Source organism: Ahaetulla prasina, chromosome 1 (assembly GCF_028640845.1).
Source record: "Ahaetulla prasina isolate Xishuangbanna chromosome 1, ASM2864084v1, whole genome shotgun sequence".
NCBI lineage: Eukaryota > Metazoa > Chordata > Lepidosauria > Squamata > Colubridae > Ahaetulla > Ahaetulla prasina.
Genome location: NC_080539.1, coordinates 110,796,948 through 110,816,925, shown reverse-complemented (window position 1 = coordinate 110,816,925; position 19,978 = coordinate 110,796,948). Strand labels below are relative to the sequence as shown.

Sequence of the window (19,978 nt, the reverse complement as noted above, 5' to 3'; positions counted from 1 at the left end):
AGCACACGAGCTGTCAACCCATCTCAGCTCCACTGCGCATGTGCACATGCCTCCTGCTGGCCAGATGATTTTTGGGTCACTGCCACGCATGCATGGGGGGTGAGGCACATGTGCAAGATGTGCATGCATGGACGGGGGGGCATGGCACACAGGGGGTGTCATGCGCGCATTGGATTATTGGTTATAACTGCAGAGAGGCCTACTAAGCACAAAACGGGGTGCAGGGGTGTGTGGCGCAGCCCCCCGTGACCCGTTTTTGCTCCCAGTAGGCTGTAAGGAGGCCTATTAGGCCCAAAACGGGGAGTCAGGGATGCGGTACACACCCCCACAGCCCATTTTTGCTCTCAGGAGGCTGCAGGGAAGCCTACTAGGCCCAAAACGGGGCATGGGGGAGTGCGAGGGGGGTCGCGTCACACACACATCTGCAGGGGGTCAGGGGTTGAGCACGCATTGCATTATGGGCACTTGTGCATAATGTCACGCATGCGCTCTTTTGGCACGTGACAACAAAAAGGTTACCCATCACTGTTCTATACATGTAGAAGTGGGGAGGAAAGATCACTTTTCCCAAAAATGTTGAATTGGTCAGAATTGATTCTCATTGGTAAAAGCAGCCCTGAAACTAACTTGCTGCCAAGCCATCAACTTTAAATCATATCTGAAAACCTAAGGAAGCCAACATAGGGCCCATGTGTGAGTGCCAGATTCTACATGAGCCCCATTTTGGACCGCCTACAGCTTCTGAATGGTCTTGTAGAATAGCTGCAGAAAATCTAACCAAGTGTTAATGAGGGCATGGATCACTATGCAAAGGTCCCAGGTAGGGCTGCAACTGGAGCACCTGCTCAAATTGGGCAAATCCCTACCCCCCACCCCCACCCATAGTATATCAAACAGTAGAAAGTTATGGTTTGGGAAATAGCCACATACGAGTTCAATCATCAAGTAAAAATGTGGTTTTTCATTAAGATCAATGGATCTCAATAGCGAACAATTAATAATGAATCTTAATAGGCACTAGATTTAAAGAGTAAGGGGGAGGAGGAGAAGGAAACCAACCACCAATTACCTGTAGTCATATTGTAATAAAAATGGGCTGCTTTTTCTGCAGGAACTGTTAAACAGAACAAAAATATTTAATTATTTATTTAATTAAATACAAGTATTATAGACATAGAAATAGATATATAGATACGTAAACGTTTACATGATGTGCACAACTACTCTCTTCAAAGAACTTTACATGTTTCACAATATTTATTTAGTCCTTAATCAAAGTCCATGAGACTTTAACTAGACTAGAGGGAAAACTTCCCTGGGTCACAAAATCAAGGAATCAAAGGTCCTCACTCATGATGAAGGATTAGTGACCATGTTTCTATCTTTCCCTATCTTTCTCCTAGACCAGGGGTGTCAAACTTGATTTCATTGAGGGCCACATCAGGGTTGTGTTTGACCTCAGGGGGCCGGGGTGGGCCTAGCCAGGGTGGACATGACCAGCTCAACTACACCCATGTTGAGGGTGCCTGTGGTGGCCCAAGCACTCTGCCAGTGAAAACAGTCTCCCAAGCTCCGTTTTTAGCTGTGACAGCCTCCTGCAACCCTCTACCAGTGAAAACGGAGCTCCATTTTCACTGGCAGAGGCACCATAGGCCAGTCCTTTGCTGTTTCCAGGGCGGCCTCGCAGGCCAGATCTAAGCACCCTGCAGGCCAGATCCAGCCCCCAGGTCTTGAGTTTGACACTCCTATCCTAGACCTTTCGGAACCAATTCCATTTCCCATCCCCAAGAATACAGTAGTTACAGAGGACCAACTGAAAAGCTAAATTCCACAATAGTCCAATTTCAAACAAAAATTTAGAAGCTTGTTGTTCTTCTTTTAAAAGTAACTCTAGATATATGGTTTGTAAGGACAATTGTATATTGCTGTAAAAAGAAGAGGGAGACAAAGACTCTAATCCAGGGGTGTCAAACTCAAGGCCCAGGGGCCGGATCTGGCCTGTGGGGTGCTTAGATCTGGCCTGCGAGGCCACCCTAGAAACAGCGAAGGACGGCTTGCAGTACCTCTGCCAGTAAAAATGGAGCATGGGAGGGCTGCGTGCAGCCCTCCTGAGCTCTGTTTTCACTGGCAGAGGGTTGCAGGAGGCCGTTGCTGCTGAAAACGGAGCTTGAAAAGCCCCATCCTGGCCACGCCCACCCTGGGCTCTAAGATCAAACACAATCCTGAGGTGACACTCAATGGAATCGAGTTAAACACCCCTGCTCTAATCTAGCTCAGCCACTGAAGCTCACTGGGTGATTCTAGACTCGCTCTGCATCACCCCAACCTACTTCACAAGAAGAGATTACCTTGAACTCTTGATAGAATGGCTAGATAGAAACCTAATACATACATATATACATACCAGAGGAGGTATTCAGCAGGTTCTGAACAGTTCTGGAGAACCGATAGCGGAAATTTTGAGTAGTTCGGAGAACCGGTAAATACCATCTCTGACTGGCACTGCCCCCATCTATTTTCTGCCTCCTGAGTCCCAGCTGATCAGGAGGAAATGGGGATTTTGCAGTAACCTTCCCCTGGAGTGGAGTGGGAATGAGATTTTACAGTATCCTTCCCCTGCCATGCCCACCAAGCCACACCCGCCAAGCCATGCTCATAGAACTGGTAGTAAAAAAATTTGAATTCAACCACTGATACATTACTTACTTACTTACTTACTTACATACATACATACATACATACATACATACATACATACATACATACATACATACCTTTGTCATGTTTTACTTTCAAGAGTGTCTTTTCAACTGTTTTTCCTATATAAGTAAAAGAAAAAGAAAGAGAAATCAAATACAGCATTTAAACTGAAGCTCATACAATCCACTTTATTAATATTAAGGTAAGCGAGGAAGGAAAGATATTAGCAAATTCAGAGAACAATTACTTTTCATGCAGTCTTTTAGAAGGCAAAACAACAACAACAGCCACAACCACCAGTCTTACCATATTTTTCCTTCTTTTCTCTCAAAGATTTTTCTGTTTTTTTCTCATCTGCAAAGAATGTCCAAATCATAGGGGTTAAACTTTAGGGTACTTGGATATTTGCATATTGTTTCACAAACTCTTGGAGAAAACAAGCTTGTGATTTCCGTCTGTCAGCAGCAAGGAAGTTAAGTGTGGTTGGAAACAAAACAGATCTTATATTTTGCGCATTTACATAATCTTCTATGGCCTTTGATTGAATCATATCTCAAGTGATTTGATATATGCACAGATGTCTTTCTTCAGCATCCATTTTTTCCCAGGCATCCCTGAATACAGTCAATCAACTGTGACTTCATACAAGGAGACAGACTGAAATTAACTAAGGTGCAGAGCTGGAGCATGGCTGCCACTCTGATACTTCCTGCTGAGAACAACAGCAGGTAGTTGGCAGTTTGCCATAAAGCTGTTCATTCTATCTGCCCCTCCCCCCACCCCAATCCAGCTCACTTTAATGCAACTTCAGTCTCTATCTGCTCAACTGTGAGCAGTCTGGCATAATCTCTCCACATGCTACATTACCCTCCCAGACACAAACAGCCAGATAATTCCAAGTAAGTGATTAAAGTTTGCGGCTACCTTGAAGATGAAGTGAGTGATAAAAATAGAATAATTGATAGTTTGAGGCAGATCTTTTAATGGGACAAATATAATTAGTTTTTATGGTGCTCAGTAGATATATTAGGTGAGGTTCTGGGTACATTAAGCTCCATCAGGTACACGGTTCTCGTGGCTTGTTATTACATATAATATATGTATGTATGTACTATATGCTATGTACATATACTATACGTTTACCTGCAACTTTGAGTTCAGCTGTTGCTTTTTCGGGTCTTTCTGTTGGGTAGCATGGAGATAGAAAGAGAAAGGAAAAAAAATAAGTATATCTATATAAATCTTCATACTTTGAGAGTTCGGGGCTGTTTTCGATGCAGGTAGTTATTTACATATGACTATAATAGAATCTACCCATGACTGTTGCACATTGTAAAGTTTACAAAACACGATCAACCTGATATTAGGACCTTTTTAGTGGCAGTCATTAAGTGGTGGTTATTAAGCAAACCTATGGGTGTGGTTTTGCAGAAAACAGGAAATAAGTGCCAGATTTCAGCCAAACGATCGTAAAACAGTCATGTGATCACAGGATGCTGCAAAGGGCCATCAATGTGGCTATATTGCCAAGTGATCACATGACCTTGGAGGGGACCTGACCATTGGAACTTTGAATCTGGGTTGTTAGTACTCCCAAAGTAGGTCGGTTGTAACTTTGAATGGGCACTAAGTGACCAGTTGTAAATCAAAGACTCTGTATGCATACACTTTTGTTAAGTTAATGTAGAAATATTTCACTTGTAAAAACAAGCTCTACACATTGTCCCAAAGGTATTTTTTCCAAAGGCAACTGGACTTTTTTTTTGTTTGTTTGTTTTTTGTTTACATTTATACCCCGCCCTTCTCCGAAGACTCAGGGCGGCTTACAGTGTATAAGGCAATAGTCTCATTCTATTTGTATATTTTTACAAAGTCAACTTATTGCCCCCCCAACAATCTGGGTCCTCATTTTACCTACCTTATAAAGGATGGAAGGCTGAGTCAACCTTGGGCCGGGCTTGAACCTGCAGTAATTGCAGGCTTTGTGTTCTTAATAACAGTCTTTACCAGTCTGAGCTATTCCCGCCCCGACTTCGGTTTTCCTTGAAGACATTTTGCTTCTCATCCAAGAAGCTTCTTAAATTCTGGCCAAATCCAGTTGCCTTTGGAAAAAACAACCATGACTTGGATGACTGAGAATCTCCAAAGAGATTCTACATGTTGAATTATCCTAATCTAGCCCACAAGATATCTGAGAAAATATAAGGGCAGTGAAAATGAAAACTTTTAAGATATAAAGAAGTTGACAGGAATTTTTGGCAGATTATAGATATTATGAATTCGATTTTTATCATTTTATTTTCTTGCAAGATAAAAGGGCTAGTCTAGACTTATTATTCCAGATATAGACTAGTCTTCTTGAATAAATGTCTTTCAGATAAGTTGGATTATGTTTCCGACAATCCATCAGCCAGAAGATCAATAGACACTGGTTCAGGATAAAAGTGATAGCTGGAGGGTGCCCATTAGGAAGGTCTGATCTGTTTTAATGCCAAAACTGTATATATTGGATTTTGCCTTGGGACTTGATATTATTGTTTTAACATGATCTGTTCTGCAGATACTGACTGAGATAGTCAGTATCCATTTTACATCCTTGTAACATGGCAGACAACTAAAATGGTTTGAAATATTGATTACAGCTGCAAATGAGGGGCACATCAAACAGTTTAACATTTATTGAGTAGAAATATAAGACATAAATAAAAAGTAAATATAAATGTAGAAGGCAGAGCCTTGTCTTTTCATGCAGCTATGTTACATGAAAATAATTTTTAGATTTAAATAATTTAAAAATAGAATGCACCAATAGTTTTTTTTAATGCAAATAAAGTTCCTGATATTCCAAAATATTAAACATCTTCCACAAGCAATTAATTAGAGATCTAGCAAAATACATAAGTAGTGAAAGAAAGTTAGAAATAGATAATGACTTTTAAAATATAATTCCAATTACTTCTGTTCGTGATTGATAGATATAGAAATAGGTAATTTAAGGTTTCCTTCCTGTTACTATCTTTACCTTTCCCATTTTAAACTAATGCAAAGATTATTCAAATTTAGCTATGTTAATATATTGGTATTCATAGATGTTCTTCAGTTACCCATCAGATAGGAGACAACTGATAACACAACACAATAATCAGTGTAGTAAGTCATTCTCTCAAGAGCAGCAATCTATATACTTGTGTAGCTGTCCTCCATCTGTACTTGAAGTATGGGCACAAATATTTAAAGAGAGCTATTTGTAGCATAATATTACATTAATTATATATTGATTATCACAGCAGTGTAAAAGCTTACAATCTTTTAAAAAAATGAGTAAGAATAAAGTATGAAATTTGGTGCAAAATCTTTTTTGGCACCAAGACTAAATTTGGCTACAAGAAAGCCATATTATCATAATGTGTTGCTAAATTTGTATTCAAGTTCAGAGACAATGTGATCAGAGGGAGTTCATTTTGTAGTCATGGAAGAAATGAAGTAGACAAATGGAGGGATTGTGGGATTTAAAGAATGCTATGCAACTATTAACGCCTCTAAACAGTGGTTCCCAAACTCTGCGCTCATTAATCATAAAGTTAGTTCATTAACTTCATAAAGTTTCAGATTGTTCATCAACCCCCAAACATTTATCATATAAAATAATTTAATAAATACTAATTTAACTTCTATTACTACTACTACACAGGGACGTGGTGGCTCAGGGGTTAGGATGTTGAGCTTGTCGATCGAAACGTTGGCAGTTCAGTGGTTCGAATCCCTAGTGCCGCATAACGGGGTGAGCTCCCGTTACTTGTCCCAGCTTCTGCCAACCTAGCAGTTCGAAAGCATGGGAAAAATGCAAGTAGAGAAATAGGGACCATCTTTGGTGGGAAGGTAATAGCGTTCCATACGCCTTTGGCATATAGTCATACTGGCCACATGACCACGGATATGTCTTCGGACAGCACTGGCTCTTTGGCTTTGAAACGAAAATGAGTATTGTCCCCTAGAGTCAGGAACGACTAGCACATATGTGCGAGGGGAACCTTTACCTTTACCTTTACTACTACTACTACTACTACTACTACTACTACTACTAATAATAATAATAATAATAATAATAATAATAATAATAATAATAATAGTCCCATTGACCTTTGGGAGTTGATATCGACCACTCTGGATAAACCTACTCTAAAAAATATGTAGAAGATCTGCTATCTTTTACTGGCTATATTGTAATGGCCAGTATATGAGAGTTACAGTAATTTTTACCAATTATTCTACATTTATATTGTAGCAAACTGCAACTTGCAATTCACTACAGGGAACACACTGCTTCTTTGCACATGGATACTTTCCATAAATCATAAAAAGAGATGCCTCCTGAGAACAGCTACAGCTTACATTCTCCGACATCATCTAGCCAAACCCTCTTTTAATTACATTTATTTTGCAATGTAACTAATTCTTACTATATTACTTAATATTATGCTCTCTGCGGCAATAAAACATGATATGCAGCACAAAGATGTTCATTACTGGTGCTGAAGGAAAGAGTTCCAAATGTGTCAATCTGCTATAGATTGAGTTATTATTGCATTTAAACTCTTCTTATATCAAGGAAATTCACATTGGACTCATTCATAGGGCAGCTTGTTGTTGATGGAACCAGTTATGCCTGCAGGGAAAGGGATCAAAGAAGCCAACGTGTAATCAAAACTCCACCCCTTTTTACATTTTAAAAAGAGGCAGGCTTTGATCACATGGATGTAGACACAATCTTGACTTTTGACTTTCTCTTTGCAGGCATCCCTGAAAGAAACACTGGTATTTCAGTTTTCTAGCTCTTTACATGTGAACTATTTATATTCTTTACTGTTTTTTAAAAAATGACATAAATATAAGAAAGTATAATATTAATACCAGTTAATTGTCAAATGCATTATTTAAGCTAGTTGGCTAACAATAGTTAGGAAATTCTATTAATTCAATATGTTAAAGTGCCTAACCACCTTGTCAGAAAAAGATGGAATACAGCAAAGACATTATTAGCAACCAAGTTAATAAGGCTATTTAAATTGAAGGTTTAGAAAAAGCATTCACATGCAAAGCAGGGCAGCAAGTATAAATATAACATGACACATCTTGTAATTTCTTTGGACTTGGAGAGAAATTAAAGAACCTTACTTCAATGGAGGAAAAGGAGAAAAGGATAATGTTGGGTTGTCGTTCTTAAGCTTGCTTTTGGCTTAGATTCTACACATACTGCATGCCCGCTCCCCTCCTCCCCGCCAATAAAGAAAAATTCATGCTTACTTATGAATAAGGACAGAATGGTGCATCCCTATTATTTAAGCCAAGAGCAAGCCTAAGAAGTATACTTTGGAGAATAGCAGTAATGTTGGATGCTCAAGGCCTTATTATTCTGCTCAGTTTGTCAATTTCTTCTCCTACTTTGCCAAGTGGTTGTGTGAAGTGTGAATATTAGAATAAATACCTGGTTTTGCTGGATGAGCTCCTTTTTCGTGCCCAAGAACTTTTTGTTCTAAAAAGTGAGAGAAATACAAGATGAATTCAACATTGCTTTGCTGTTGTATTGTATAGTCTCTACTCTTAACTTTTAAATTCTTTTCAGATGGGATTTCACACAAAACGAGTCATTCCAGAATTACTGAGAGAAGAGCTACAATGTTAGTCCTGTCTTCTGATGTTCGCAAACTAGCATACAGTAGATAATGAATTGACATTATAATGAATTGACATTAGATAAGCCTACATACAATACAGTTCTGGAATGGGTATATTAGCAGTCTGTTGAGAACATGCAAATGGTAAGTCTTGGTAACTTCATTAAATCTCCTTCATATAAAAGGAATAAGGACCTATGTAACTAGGGAGGACCACTGCAGGGAGGAGAAACCTTTTAAGATGGATAGACCTAGCAGGTTCCTCAACGTTAGGCACCACTCCATTCTGAAGAACTCCATGAAATGAAACAGGTGGGAAAAAAAACAGTTGAGTAGTCTAGTTCTATTAGAATCCTGGTCAGTGACCTCTCTACACTGCTTCTTCAGAAATATCATGGAATTTCTAGGTTAGATTTGCAACAAACAGGATTAAGATTGTACTTCACAATAATTTATTCATAGATTATCATAGATAGATAGATAAATAGACAGACAGACAGACAGACAGACCATTTGTCTCTATTGCTCAGTAAAATCATACCATACTATAGGACATTATTATATAGTCTGGAAAATCATGTGATAGTCACATATATTACTGGAGTAAAGCTATTATGACTACTCCATACAGCTAAGGTATGATTATAAACCCATTTCAATGAAAAAATACAACATCCATCTGTATGTGAATGGAACTCAATGTATCTCCTTGTGGAACCTCCAGATCTGCTCTGGAGAATTTCCAAATCCCACAGCTGGTTTAGAAGGTAGGCAAAGGATAAACGTTTGCCACTGTCAGTAAAAACCCAACTGGCGAATATCATTGAATTCTAACCATCATCACTGTTCCTGTATTTTTTAATAGTTGTAAAGTTTAGAAACTTACTTGGTGGTTTATGTTCTGCCTCCTTGCCTAAAACAAACAAAAAGGAAACAGAGAAAAACAAAATAAAATTAATTTTATTTCCCTCTAATCTTTAGAAAATAAAGATTGCAAAATGAAACATTTTTATGGCCGAAAGTCACAATAATGTAATTTTCTATGCAATTTATGGTAATAGTATTCCAAATTATGCATTTATGTTTATATACCACCAGAGTCAAAACAGTGTCAGCACACAGTAGGCAACTTCCATTCTCTCTCTTTTTTTTAATTACGTTATTAAAAATTATAAATGCAAAGAATAAAAATCAATACATAGAGTACTGCAAAAATATAAACAGAAAAATATACGAAAAAGAAAAACCAGGGAGTGTGTAAAAGGAAAAAAAAAATAAAGGAGGAAGAGAGAGAATAAAGAAATGACTTCCTCCTTCATCCCAACAGGTAAAAACAATTTTAGTAGCTTATCACTGTCTCTAAATAAAACATAACCTCCCTTCCCCCCATAGCTGGAATGCACTACCTGACTCCATGGTCTCATCCCCAAATCCCCAAAACTTTAACCAAAGACTGTCTACAGTTGACCTCACCCCATTCCTAAGAGGTCTGTAAGGGGCATGCAGAAGAGCACCAGCGTGCCTACCGTTCCTGTCCTAATGTTCCCTTTGGTTGTATTCAATTTGTGTGGTTATTTCATGCATATACTTATATATATTATTGTGTTTGACAAAATAAATAAATAAATAAATAAATAAATAAATAAATAAATAAATAAATAAATAAAATAGCTCATCTCCTATCAGGTACAAAGAATCAGGAGTATTCATAAAGTTGCAGCATAGAAGATTTATTCAAGCCTATACACAAGAATCTGGTCAAATAAAGTTCAACACTAAATTGTGCTAGATAAGGGTCAACAGAATTCAAGAGGGATTGGACATGGAACACTTGTGGAGATACAATGACTCTAAAGTGATGATGCCCTCGCCCCAGCTTTGTCTACTCTTCTCTTATACCTCTTAAGTAAAAACACAACAATAAAAACCCAGTCAAAATGCTATGTGAATCAATCTGTCAACAAAAGTCCAGTAAGGGCAATCAGCTATACCTGTTTTCTTCCTTTTTAACCCTGGCCAATCACGACAATCTTATAAACTTTCAAATTAAGTAAGTTTTCAAATTACTGTTTAACCCCTTCAAAAAAAGAAAAGTCCCAGAGGTAGTTTGCTGATCATTTATCACAACTTTAACATATTTATTTTGTATCAATAAGTAAATTTTATCCTTTTGTTTTTCACTTCTAAAATAATCCTTTCAAATCTTGACAGAACTCTTTTGTAAATCAAGAAAAAAAAATCCAAATCAGTTTTCTTGATTTAATATCTGTTTATCCCCTTTAGGGAATAAATCATCCATCAGATCCATTTGTATTACATTTATTGTGTCTCTCAAATTAATTTCACAGCTATCCATTGCAGCTAATTCTTATTTTACAGCTTCATTAGAACATGCTCTGTCAATGTAATCAAGCATTTGATCCATTATGTCAAAAGTTTGGCTGAGAAGTATTCAAAAGTTTGTACTAAGGATTTCTGCTCCATTTTCTTCATCCTCTAGCTCTAGTGCTCAGCCTTCAAGGTAATTAGTGGCATCTACCTCAAAGGTATTGTATTGTTCCACAGGGAACAAATTAATAGTAGTGATTCAGTGCCATTATTTGACAAAGCACAGAGAGAATTCAGGAAATTCCTTACTTTCGTTGTCTACAATACAAGCATTTATTCTGGTTACATCAGAGGGACTTGTAAAAGTCACAATTCCTAGGCATATATTTAAGAAGCATGCTCCTATTTCAAAATAATCAATTCTTCTGGGCTCATTAATTTTGGACACTATTTATTTGGGTTCCTCTCTTGGTATCACCTGTCACTATTCTTTATAATCATTTCATAATTTTAATGAGTTTTCTCTTCTTTCGAGAATGCCAAGAGAGTATTAATTATATACTCTTTTCATGTGTGTGCAAATGGGCCACAGACAATGTTTCCAAATGAAAATTCTTCAAGCAAGTGAACCATAGTGCCAGAAAATATTTCCTGATTTACAGGAGCATGCCTACTCTAAAAGAAATAGCCATTTAATAGAACGTGTAAGAGAATGCATGTCCATCCATATGCACATGCACAAACGAGAGGATAAGAAAAAAAAATCATGAAGTAATATATGTATATAATGACAAGAGGAAACCAATCAGTTTAGAATCATTAACTATGCTGCGTGAAAAACCCAAAAAATGACAAAAAAAGGAATATAAAAATGCCTGTTGTCAGAACAGATAATGGGGGTGTCAGCCCTGGAGGCCATCTTTTTCTTTGGATCTTCTGGGCTGCCACATTTACTGCTGTGGGAAATTGGGAGTGGGGATTGCATGGAGTTGCAGGGATATCTAGCCATAACAACATTCTTTTCTCTGAGTCAAGGACATCTAGCCTGCACCTGGAATGGCGTGATCAGGATGCATCTTCAGTTGGGATGGTGCATTGATTGGACCATGTGATGGACAGGGGGTGCAGGGGGAAGGGACTTGGACTTTCTTTTGGGTGGGGAAAACCTGGAATCTTTCAGATTCGGGTTTTCTCAGATGTCCCAATGTGACATCTCTAATAAAATGAAACTTTGGGGAACTTCTAGCCTCGGAGTCTTCTTTTGTTGGGGGTGTTAATTGGAACTCTGATGGGGGGAGGCATATCTAGCTCAGTATTTTCAGAAGCATCCTGCCTCTGATATTGGACATAATCTATAGACAAGTGATTAGGAGGCATTAGGAGCTTTATTCTTTCTGAAGTCTTGGCTGTAGTTTTATTTCTTTGATGTATTACTTGCTTATGTACTTTTGATACTGTTGGCTCTTGAAGTTTTTTGATGCTATTCAGTAAAAACACCCAAAGTTTAAAAATGAAAACCAGAATTTAAATAATCAAAAAGCCTGTTAAAAAGTAATTTTTAAAAAAAAAAAAAGCAAAGAGATCTGTCCTCTCAGCTCATTAGGCTGAAAAAAAGCTTGACATCAAGTCACCTCATCTCAAGATGAGCCTTTAGCATCTGTAGATTTCCGAGAATTATGAGACCATCTCTCAATGAATGAGGTAGCTTGTTAGGCCATGTGAGCTTTTAAAGGTAATATCTAACATCTTGTACCAAAACTAGAAGCAAATTAGCAGCCTTTTATTGCTTTTAACACAAGCACAATACACTTTTTCCAAGGGTCAGTGTGATGCTAAATGCATGTGCTATATGAAATTTCTAGAGAAGACAAAAAGGCATCCTTAAGTAGAGGTCTAATAATTACATCCTTTAAACAATGAGGCATGGTACTCTCTTTCAGAAGAACATTTATGTATGAACAAAAGGATCTCCAGTAATTTCCTAGCTAGAAATTACAAGTGAAATTGGACAAGATCAAGAGAATAAATTATCTTGTACTGTATTGGTTAATTTCAAAACCAGCACTTAATGTTCAGTAATTTGCATACATTGTAAAGACAAGTATCTTAAATATATTATTAAATATGGATTAATGCAACATTTTCAAGAAGCTACTTTGGTTTCCACCCACTTTATTTCTAACTTGAGAGAAGCCATGGCTTATCCATTGGTTATCCATTGGTTTTGATCTCTACAATATAATCCCTAAGATCAAGTCAAGCTCCTGGCATCTCCATTCTCTCTGAATAGGGCAAAATCATGGAATTTAATTTAAGCTTTACTAAATATACAGCATACACAACCAATGGGCTACATTCAGTTTAATGTGTTACTTTTGTGAAGTCCTGCATCAGGAGAGGCAGAGAGGTGCCCTATGCAAGAACCCTTGGAATTAGGATGCTTGTGAGAATAGAATATTCACACACAGTGATGTAATGGTAGAAATCCCATATCTTTGAGCCTTGGAGTGTCTCCCCCCAACCAGGCACTTCCTTTCATTCCTGTCACCATAATATAGCTAGAGATGTGAGCTCTGTTCTGACATAACAACAAGTTTTATGCTTCTGTATGCTATGGTTGTGACATTGTATGCATGTATCAAAGGAGCAGATCTTGCATTGTATGGTACAACCCTCCTTTTGTCTTTTTGATGAAAGTACTGAATCCTGTGGATGCCTCTATAGTACTCAATAGGAGAAATAGATAGTTTGCACACAAACTGTTCTAGAAAGCCCTGGGGGATTTCTCATATGCCGTATACAATTCTTATCTTCTTTACAGTGTCTACTCTGCTAACATAGCAGATATGTATACATATACATATATATGTATATTTATAAATTAAAATTCAGTATATCTGTCTGTCTATCTGTCTATCTATCTATCTATCTATCTATCTCTATCTATCTATCTATCTATCTATCTATCTATCTATCTATCTATCTATATGATATATCTCTATCATATCTCTATCTTATTTATATGGCTAGCTATCTTGCTACTGCAACTCTAGGTCACTAATAATGAATTAAAAATGAAAAATAGCAAATCAATGTTTAAAAAGAAACCGCAAAAGACAAGATCATACCTGTAATGGCAGGATGAGAAATGTTCTTGGTTTGTTTTATCACGCTGGAGGCTAAAAAAAAATATTGTAAATCAGATATAAGAAATAACAATTGCTTTCTTTGAAATCTATCTACCTATCAGTCAGTTTAAGCTGTAAACCAGTTATTTATTTATTACAACAGTCTTTTCCAACTATGTGCTCTCCAAAAGTGTAATATTGTAATTTCTCTTTGACCCAAAGCCATTTGATTGGAAGAGCTATTTATTAATTTATTAAATACATATGTATAGCAAAGAAAGATTTTATAAAACAATAAGTGTAACAGCCAAGGGACGAATAAACATTTCTTTATCAATTACAATCTTCAGCAGTTTGTATAGGTAAAACAATTTTGCTTTCATAAAATAAGAGAAATGGGAACATTTGTATGACCAGTTTGTACACTACATTGGCTGATTGTACAAGGTTTAGAAACAAACTACAAGTAGTGGAAAGTTTTAAAAATATACAATATTTTTGTCAAAATATTTCTGATTTGACCTTTGGTATCACAACTTTTATGGTACAGATTGAATATAGTAAACCTCATTATTTACTACAGAGTTTTAGATAATTATAGAATTATTAAACAAAGAGGGATTTTAGACAATTGTACTTTTAATCAACTATTAATGAGAACTTTAAAGGTCTCCTATTAAGAGAACATAGCACATAGTTGTTATTAATACAAATGAAAGAATAATTAAAAATTAGCGACTTTGACACATGAAATTTTGTTTCTCAGGTTGAGCACTATAGCAGTGTCCAAAGAATTAAGAAAATCTATAGCAGACACTTCTAATCCAAGTTATTTAGAATCAGTTAGTTACCTGTTTTAGCTGGGCTTTCCCCCTTTTTAATGTCAGCTTCTAAAGAAAAAGGGGGAAAAAAAACCCAATAGTTTCTTTTTAAAGTCAAGATTGTCAGCCCATCTAAATTTTGAATGTATTCCTTATCTTTGCTATACTGTACTGTAAAACAGTCTCAAGGGAAAAATAAACATTTTTACATTATTTCTAATAGCTTGAAGATTATTTAAAACTATAAATCAGACTGAAAATTGAACTAATAACCCACTGAAAAAAGATTAAAAGAATGAACTCATGTCCACATTTCCTTCCCATTCTTGCTCAGTTCTTTTTTTTTTTTTAACATCACCATCTGGTAAGATCATATTAAGTTTCAATAGAGTAAATAATATACAGACTCGCTAGCCTTGCTTGATGTAATGGTATGTGGGAATGACCTTGGGAAAACTACGAAGTGATGCCTAGGGAAAGATCAGGTAAGAATTGGTAGAGCTCTCAGATGCATAATGGTTAGAGAAATAAACTCAGAAAGGATTCTCCCCAGCTTATCAGGCTGTAAAAAGGGACCATGAGAGATTTGTACTTTCAGACTTGCATGATTTGTTAATGTAATCTTACAAGTAGAATGAGCTCATCTGGCCACATTTCTTGTCCAGTCTAGTCTACATGTTCAAGCTGACACTCAGGCATGTATATAATGCAACACACAACCCATTTCTTCCTTAGCTGTCTTCGTAAAGACAGCAAAGAGAACATCTCCATGCAACAGCTTAGCTCTCTAGTGTGGGGAGGCTAGGCTCTACTTATGACCATTCCTAACAAGCTACTATCAAGATCCAGCTCACATGAACCAAGGACTCATAACATACAGCAGGTATGTATATGATTGCACTATCAGTCTGCTTCACAGCTGAACTGCAGGGATATTATAATCTTTGGGTGGAGGGGTTGTTTAATATCTCAGCTTCTCTTGATCTTTATTCCTTATTTCATTGCCTCTTTCAACCCATGTCCCATTATTTGGTTTTGCTTCAGGTCAAGTGGGTATTTAAATAAGGAAGCATAATTGGTAAAGGTTGCCTGGTGTGCTTAGCAGCTGCAGCAGGCAAGTCAGCATGAATGAGAATATCAAAGAGTGCTATTTAAAATATGGAAATTTAGGAAGCATGATATGTTTTATCCACCATGCTATCAATTGCAAAGATGCCATTAGGATTCATAGCTAGGCAAGAAAGAACATTTAAAAGGCTGAAACGGCAATACAATATTTTGTGAACGGCCTCAACCTCATGGATATTTCTATTGTTAAAAATAGATAAATTTGGATTGAAAAAATATGAGTTTTTTTAAATGCACACTTGCCTCACTTTTTGCAGACAATAGAGGTAAAAAAACAAACAGTTGCTAGAAGACATAAAGAAATTGGTCCCACAGCTCTTATGAAAAGACCGGAGATGGAGGAAACAAATAAACAAAAAGGAATGTTCCCATACAATTGAGTAGACTATCTGTGCCTTTTCACCTCCAACCAAAAATAGCTTACTGGGTTTCTGAAGAGAGATCAGTCAATGAAGTGCTCCTAAGTACATTATTGGGAAATGGCAATAGTTGAACTGAAACATTTCAGAACACCACTTATTTCTATCATGGACCAATACTCAGTAGTGGTATCTGGAAAAGGATAGAGAAGGATAATGGAAAAAATAATTCATAGCAGGCTCAGGTGGACACCATTCAAGTAGGTAACACTTGATATAGATATTCTTGGTGAGGCAGTGAAAGAATAAAAATAAAGAAAAATATTTGTAATTCAGAGTTGAAATGAGGGGTCTTTGAGGGTCTTTGGTGCTCTCTGAACTTGCTTCAGGCTCTGAGCTTGACTCTGAGTTCAACCAAGCTCAGAGAGCACCAAGGACCCCTCAAAGAAGAAAACGTTTGCCAAATTCTATCTGTGAAAGCCAGCACTGTCTCCTGTGTTTTTCTGGACAGTACCCTAATCCTCAAGAGAACATTTTTTAAAAAGAAAGGAAAAGGAAGCATAGGACTATTGAGTAGCTAGAAAAATCTGTTCATCAGAACAGATCTGTGAGTGAACTTCTCTTCCCAGGAAACTTGGCTCTCTTATATTGTCTATCTCCAGATTTAGGACTGGAGGATTTGGGAAGCTTGGTTATGTATTGACTGTAACTTATTTTGAACTTTAGACGGTTGAAATGTTTATGCTAATTTTCTAGAGATAGTTCTCTTGCAAGATGATAATGAGATGAGATGGACATGGGGAGGGGGAGGAGAGGAGAGAAGAGGAGAGGAGAGGAGAGGAGAGGAGAGGAGAGAAGAGAAGAGAAGAGAAGAGAAGAGAAGAGAAGAGAAGAGAAGAGAAGAGAAGCTTTATTGTCATTTTTTTACTGTGGGTACACTGAGATACATTAAAAATGAAATATAATAACTTTAGCCTACTTTCCATTGAGAAAGAATCCTCCCAATATCTAACAAATATTACTTGCTGAAAGCAATAAAACCAGGATTGGCAAGAGAGGGCTTTCTTATCTAATTCTTCTGAGGCAGGAAGTAAAAGCAGAAATATGGTGTCAGGCAAAATCATTGGCAAGAGAGTGTTACTGCTAGTTAATTTTCATGCAACAATGGGCTTCCATGTCTTTGGCCTTGATAGTTTCCACATTCAGGCCCAGCAAGAGATGTAGGGGGAAAAAACCCATCTTCCTCCTCTCCTGTCATATTGTACTAACTACAAACAAAAACCAGACAACCCATGACCCATTGGGCCATAAGTTCAGAGATATTTCCTTACCTAAAACCAAAAAAAAAAAAAAAAAAGGAATTGCCATGAGTGGACCAAAAAAGCAATGGGAATTGGACTTCCTGCTAGCTTCCCCATTGATTTTGCTTGTTAATAGTTTTTATTAAACTAATGAATGCTTTTCTTTTTCTTTTTACTTATTCTGTGATCACTACAGGTAATTAAGTTCTCAACTTGCAGAGAAAATTTAACATTTTAAAGGGATGCATGCTGTGATGTTCTATACATCATACTGATGATCCTGAATGCAAAAGAGGTATATCACTCAAATCCTGAAAAACATTGATTCTCAATAGGAATGCCAAAATGAAATTTTGTTATTGTTCAATAGAGTAAATATCAAAGAAAATGTGATTTACTAGACTGAGATTGTTGGAGGATTTTGTTGTGACTTTTCTCAAACCTTCTGTCATAGGAGCTATGTGTCATGCCACTTACTATTATGAAAAAAAAGAATGGGAAGACTAGCAAAGCCTCAAGCTGTATGGACACTTGCAACCAATTTAGACATAGCAGTTATATTTTTTTTGACAAAACATCAATGCTGTGACATGCTCACAAAGAATCAAGGGCCTTTTTGCTCTAAAGAGTGATCAATTTGTATTATATAAAGTGCAGCACATAAAATAATAGACAGCTTAATTGAATCTCTGATCCAACCTTATGTGCAGCACTAAACAATAGCAAAAAATTGGACACATATTACACGACTGACTTGCGTAACATTTGTGGCTCAGCCATCTCTCCCCTTTCCCCAAATCACAGACACTACATAAATTGGACATATATCATAGGCATGAGAGCTTGTTTGTCTGATATTTAGAACAATAAGATACAAATGACCTTATATATAGATACAGATACAGGTTAATTTCACTCATCCTATTCATTAATTTCACTCATTCCCTTTCTCAGCTGACTAGAGGAATTTTCATTGGCCATGATGCCCCCAAACTTATACAAACACTACATAGAAGAAGCTAGCTATTTCCCCCCACTCCCCCCCCGATCCAATTTTCAGTAGAGCTTCAGAGAGTGCAAAACATGAGTTGATATGATCTGTAGCCCAGCTTCTGATACACTCTCCTGAGATTGGATTAGGTAAATTTAGGTGGTATTATAATCATAAACTGTGAACAAAATCTTGTTTGGATTTCTTCACCAGTTATTTAAAAAATTTCTGAGGAGGGAAGACTCCTTTCATTTCAAGAGAAGGAAAGCAAATGCAAGAATTTGATATTTTGATTAATATAATAATGTACTTACCTTTCTTTTTCTCGGCAATGGGAAGCTTTGCATCATTTGATTTTGCTGCCTCTGAAAAATTCAATTTTCTTAGCTTGCAAAGTTCAATTTTAAGCGTGTCTTCCCTTGCCTTAAGTACAAATGTGCCAGTCCCTATTTTAAAAGCTATAATCACAATATTTTTGCAATTGTAACACAAGGGTTAGCAATATGTGCTGAACCTGGAATTAAGCAAACCACAAAGTTAAGAAGAATAAAGCAGTATCATATTATGAATGTCTATCCCTTTTTCATTGTAGACCTACTGGAAGATTATTATTATCAAAGTTCATAGCTTTGCAGATATTTAGCATTAAAAAGGCTGGATATTCTCTTTATCATAAAATCACAGTTCATTACAACTGTTAGAAGTATAATTTAGCTCATTTAAAAAGATTCCATGATTTTATTGCTATGCTTTTGAACTGTGAAAATGAAATCCAGTATCTTCTTTATATAACTGTTAACTGGCAAAACAGTACATCATAGGGCAACAGGTTTTGAACAAAGATACCTGAAATGAGCAAACATACAAAATGTGTCCCAAATCCAAGACCCATCATTCCCCAAGGAATAAAATTTGGAAAAGTTATGACTGCTTCAGCTGCCAGGCTGGTGCTACACTTAAAATCTCTCACTTCCTGAAGGAAGGAAGATTTTTATTTTCAATGGGGAAGCTGGAAGGAAGTTGAAAGTTGCTCCTGCTCCCACTGCTTTTTTTGCCTAAAGGTGGTCTTTCTGTTCCTCTGTTTAGGTTTTTTTTTTAAATCTTCCTGAAACAATGGCCCATTGGGGCAAAGGGTTGTCTAATATACAGTAGTGCCCAAAATTGTGGAAACCTTTTGGGAAAAGTGTATTTTCTACAGCTAGCTAATAACACTACTTTTTTGAATAGAATTCTTTATGAATAGAATTCTTTATTGGCCAAGTACATACATTCTCGGTGTACATAAAAGAAAAGATACATTTGTCAAGAATCATAAGATAGAACAACATTTAATGAGAGTCATAGGGTACAAATAAGCAATCAATTCAAATTATATATCCATGGAAAGGTTATTTAATCAAGAATGTAATGCAATAACTTTTATGAAGGATTTGCTATTAGAATAGCTGTTACAGTATAAAGAAGAAAAGTGAAACATGTAGGAAAAACGAGATTTGCAAAAAGTATCACCATAGAAAAAATGAGATGTACAAAAATTATCACCATGT

The 19,978-nt window shown here is 36.7% G+C and overlaps 1 protein-coding gene across 32 annotated transcripts in view; it reads right to left on the bottom strand.

The window, feature by feature from the left end:
* Nucleotides 1-19,978, bottom strand: part of TRDN (triadin) — a 259,912-nt gene that overhangs the window by 15,375 nt on the left and 224,559 nt on the right. For 24 of the 32 annotated variants that reach the window (XM_058172483.1, XM_058172557.1, XM_058172631.1 and 21 more), the window contains 9 exons: nt 18,746-18,796; nt 14,683-14,721; nt 13,832-13,882; nt 9,262-9,288; nt 8,186-8,233; nt 3,844-3,882; nt 3,007-3,054; nt 2,775-2,819; nt 1,070-1,114 (listed from right to left, as the gene is read on the bottom strand). In XM_058172483.1, the coding sequence (XP_058028466.1) occupies nt 1,070-1,114; nt 2,775-2,819; nt 3,007-3,054; nt 3,844-3,882; nt 8,186-8,233; nt 9,262-9,288; nt 13,832-13,882; nt 14,683-14,721; nt 18,746-18,796 (393 nt within the window). The remainder of the gene's footprint in view (nt 1-1,069; nt 1,115-2,774; nt 2,820-3,006; nt 3,055-3,843; nt 3,883-8,185; nt 8,234-9,261; nt 9,289-13,831; nt 13,883-14,682; nt 14,722-18,745; nt 18,797-19,978) is intronic. The other 8 variants (XM_058172547.1, XM_058172613.1, XM_058172660.1 and 5 more) reach the window with 3 other exon arrangements.